Source organism: Propithecus coquereli, unplaced genomic scaffold, assembly GCF_000956105.1.
Source record: "Propithecus coquereli isolate 6110/MARCELLA unplaced genomic scaffold, Pcoq_1.0 Scaffold228, whole genome shotgun sequence".
NCBI lineage: Eukaryota > Metazoa > Chordata > Mammalia > Primates > Indriidae > Propithecus > Propithecus coquereli.
In genome coordinates, this window is record NW_012147819.1 from 1,419,728 (window position 1) to 1,424,554 (window position 4,827).

General features: G+C 35.9%; 1 protein-coding gene across 1 annotated transcript in view; it reads left to right on the forward strand.

Annotated features, from left to right (window-relative positions):
• The window catches only part of MND1 (meiotic nuclear divisions 1 homolog (S. cerevisiae)), a 67,843-nt gene that overhangs the window by 51,590 nt on the left and 11,426 nt on the right, over nucleotides 1-4,827 (forward strand). Inside the window, exons 2-3 of the mRNA XM_012645240.1 lie at nucleotides 1,429-1,503; nucleotides 4,345-4,459. Coding sequence (XP_012500694.1) covers nucleotides 1,429-1,503; nucleotides 4,345-4,459 — 190 coding nt within the window. The remainder of the gene's footprint in view (nucleotides 1-1,428; nucleotides 1,504-4,344; nucleotides 4,460-4,827) is intronic.

Sequence of the window (4,827 nt, forward strand, 5' to 3'; positions counted from 1 at the left end):
ACTGAAAACCATCCACATGGTATCCTTGTGGCCTTGTAATATTTTTAATTAAATAAATTTTGACGTATTTTATTTTAAAAAGTGTAATGTTTCTAAAGTATTAGGTTGGACGTTTTAAAAAATCACATCACTTTCTAGTTTCATCATTATCTCAACTATGGATTTATGGCTTTAAAAAATACTGAAGATCAATGTGAACCACTAAGCATTCCATCTAAGTCTCTGTATCACCTGATTGTGAAAGAAATCAACTAGAAAACCTATCAGATTGCAGAAGGAATACATCACAGGTTTATGGTGGCTTTATGCTTTTAAAGTCACTTCACATATATTTTTTCATGTGAATAGTCAACACAGTCACAGATAGGAATTGAAGAATGGTAATTTTTGAATAATATTCAAGGAAAGGTAAATTCTGGGCATAACATGAAGCTGTTAAATTTCTTCTTCAGTTGACAGTAGCAATTACCAGTTCTTTATTTGAGTCTTTCTTTTCTTTAACTGGCAATAACTTGTAGAAGCACTTCAACTAATAGTGACAGATGCGTGTCCAGAAGTTGTCAGCCAGTCTACTGACTGTTACTCAGTTCACTAGAACCAGTGCAACTAGGGGGGAAAAAGTCTACCAGCAAACCTAGCTGGTGCCCACAGATATCAGAAGAGTGTAGTAGTTCAGAAAGGCTCCTGAGAAAGATGAGGTCTTGTGCTCATCCTGAGCTTACCAGGCAGGACTTTGCAGAAATACGTAGTCCCTATCGACTAGATATTATTCATGATGATGATGGTGCTGCTGCTGCTGATGATGATGAAGAAGAAGAAATAGCTAACATGCATATTCAGCTTGCTATGAACCAGGCAAGTACTGTTCTAAATGCATTCTGTGTATTCACTGTATCCTACCAGCAATCAAGGAGGTAGCTCCTATCTGCATTTTACATTTGAGGAACTAGAGGCACAAAGAGGTTAAATAATTTGGCAAAGATCCCAGTTCTAGTAACTGTAACACAGCTTCAATTCATGGTGTCTGGAGAGCTATCATTGTACTCACACAGATGTTCACCACTTGTCTTCATTAGCTTTTTCTCCTTTTGATTTCGTTTTTAGAGATGGGAGTCACACTGTATTGCCTAGGCTGTCCTTGAACTCCTGAGCTCAAACAATCCACTCGCCTCGGCCTCCCAGAGTGCTAGGATTACAGGCGTGAGCCACCGCGCCCGGCCAGAAAATATTTTTTAAACTCTGTTTTTTCAGTCTACCCTAATGATTTATGGTCTTTGGTTTTCTTCAAATTAGAGAAGTTAGTTTCCAATGTAGCCTTTGACTTTTTTGTGACATTGACCTAGGCCAAAGACAAGTTTCATTTTGTCTTCATAAACTACATGTCAAGACAGTTTATCTTAGCAAGCCATTTTGTTTTTGATTCTCTAGTTGTCTGAGGGAAGCCAAAAGCATGCAAACCTGCAGAAAAGCATTGAAAAAGCTAAAATTGGTCGACATGAGACGGTAAGTTTGTGTCTATAGATTCATTAACAATGGCAATTCTAAACAGAAGAGTAAGGACACAGAGCTTCCTATGAGGAAGGTGCCATTCCTACCAGAAGAAAAAGGATCATAGCAAAGAACATGAACATTTGACCTGGTAGAGATCACTAATTGTGAAGCTAGATTTATTGTTGTTATTGTTATTATTATTGCATATGGCAGCAATAGCATAGAAGCATACACCCTAGAGCCAGACTGCCTGGGTTTGAAAGTCTGCTAAATTCTGTGATTTTCTCAGTTGTAAAATCAGGAATAATAAAATTTACTTAATAGGGTTACTGTGCCAATTAAACTAGTTAATATTTGCAAAGCACTTAGAAGAAGACTTGGTACATGGTAAGCCTATATAAATGTTTACATACATTTTTGAGTCTTTATTTTTTTAAATTTTGGCACAGAACAAACTGAAAACCATCCACATGGTATCCTTGTGGCCTTGTAATATTTTTAATTAAATAAATTTTGACGTATTTTATTTTAAAAAGTGTAATGTTTCTAAAGTATTAGGTTGGACGTTTTAAAAAATCACATCACTTTCTAGTTTCATCATTATCTCAACTATGGATTTATGGCTTTAAAAAATACTGAAGATCAATGTGAACCACTAAGCATTCCATCTAAGTCTCTGTATCACCTGATTGTGAAAGAAATCAACTAGAAAACCTATCAGATTGCAGAAGGAATACATCACAGGTTTATGGTGGCTTTATGCTTTTAAAGTCACTTCACATATATTTTTTCATGTGAATAGTCAACACAGTCACAGATAGGAATTGAAGAATGGTAATTTTTGAATAATATTCAAGGAAAGGTAAATTCTGGGCATAACATGAAGCTGTTAAATTTCTTCTTCAGTTGACAGTAGCAATTACCAGTTCTTTATTTGAGTCTTTCTTTTCTTTAACTGGCAATAACTTGTAGAAGCACTTCAACTAATAGTGACAGATGCGTGTCCAGAAGTTGTCAGCCAGTCTACTGACTGTTACTCAGTTCACTAGAACCAGTGCAACTAGGGGGGAAAAAGTCTACCAGCAAACCTAGCTGGTGCCCACAGATACCAGAAGAGTGTAGTAGTTCAGAAAGCTCCTGAGAAAGATGAGGTCTTGTGCTCATCCTGAGCTTACCAGGCAGGACTTTGCAGAAATACGTAGTCCCTATCGACTAGATATTATTCATGATGATGATGGTGCTGCTGCTGCTGATGATGATGAAGAAGAAGAAATAGCTAACATGCATATTCAGCTTGCTATGAACCAGGCAAGTACTGTTCTAAATGCATTCTGTGTATTCACTGTATCCTACCAGCAATCAAGGAGGTAGCTCCTATCTGCATTTTACATTTGAGGAACTAGAGGCACAAAGAGGTTAAATAATTTGGCAAAGATCCCAGTTCTAGTAACTGTAACACAGCTTCAATTCATGGTGTCTGGAGAGCTATCATTGTACTCACACAGATGTTCACCACTTGTCTTCATTAGCTTTTTCTCCTTTTGATTTCGTTTTTAGAGATGGGAGTCACACTGTATTGCCTAGGCTGTCCTTGAACTCCTGAGCTCAAGTGGTCCTCCTGCCTCAACCTCCCAAGTAGCTGGAAATATAGGCATGAGCCACCATGCCCAGCTTCAGTTTTCCTTTTGAAGCATGTAAAATTTGGGTGTAGATGGCAAATAATGACCATCTTGTTATGTTCTAGTGATTTTTAAATTTCTCCTGAGCTGTGCTAATATGATGTACACTAACCATATGCAGCTATTTATATTTAAATTAAAATTAACTATTATACAATTAAATTCAGTTCCTTAATCACAATAGCTGCATTTCCTGTACCCTACAGCCATATGTGGCCTGGGGCTCTTGCAGTGGAGAGTGCAAATGTAGAACATTTCCAACAGGGTCCTGTTGGACCATGCTGCTTCAGAGCATGCTGCTCTGTATATGCATTCTCTTCTACAGATGTTAGCAAAGGAACTCTCTTTAGAACAAAAAGGAACAGCTAAAGGCAAAAGTTGAAAAATGCACATACGAAAATACAAGGTAGCAAGGAAATTTAGACAAGTCCTGTTTAGACAGCTTGGACTTGGTTTTGCCCCAGATTTATCCTATAATTCTGTACCATATTTTTGCTGGCACTTGATTTTTGTTTGGACTCATTTTTCAGGTTTCACAAATATGAATTGAATACCTACAGCACTGTAACTTCTACCTGTTAATGAGAACTACAGCTAGAAATTTCAAATGGTGTTTATTGGATCATATTGTATTTAAAAGCTTTATTCTGGTTTATCTTTAAAATAAAGTGATGGGAGACACATACAATTAACACAATTCTATTATTTCTAATATCTTTAAATATTTCTAAAGGTTAATCCTTAAAAGTTGACAAATTGTCTAGAACACTTTTAAGGATAATTGATGTTGCTCTAAAACATTACTTGCATATATAATCTTGTAAAACTACCCAGAAAGTAGTATAATTTTTTCTCCTCACATATGATGACATGGTCATTTTAGAGTTTATCCAGGCATAACAGGAACCTGTCATTTATTTATGAGCATTCCATTCTCATTCTATATAATTCACATTTAATTATTCAATATATATAAAAGATGCTTGAGATTCCAGAGAAAGATGAGAATTTCACTTGTTCTTATACTGCAAATATATATGTGTATTTAATAATGTCAAAAGCCTAATGCACATCATTTATGAGAAATACAGTGAAAGTGTTTATAAAATGCATTACCTTATAACATATGGGAATTTGTGTGTCTTAATTGTGCATATAACTATTTTGAATGCAGGAAGAGCGAGCTATGCTAGCAAAAGAACTGTCTTCACTTCGGGACCAAAGGGAACAGCTAAAGACAGAAGTAGAAAAATACAAAGAATGTGACCCGCAAGTGGTAGAAGAAATACGTAAGTTTGTACCACAACTTTAGGGTCTTTAACTTTGGTAATGAAAAATACTTTATACTTCTAGTTACCTGGTAACCATTCTCCATGTATATGATAAAGTAACGCCAGTAAAATAGTGTTCTGCTCTGAGTGCTGTCACTTTGTGTTTGTAACATAATAGGAAAATATCGCCTTACTATTTCCATTAAGAAGTCTTAATGTTAAAACATTGAACAGTGATAACTTTAAAATTACAAGCATTTCAAAAGTAAGGAAGGTGGATGGGATAGAAGGATCCAAAGACATAAAATACAAGCTTAGGAAACTGAGGAGTCAGAAAAGGAGCTAATTTAGCCATAAGAACCTTGATTCTATAAAGAAATCCACCA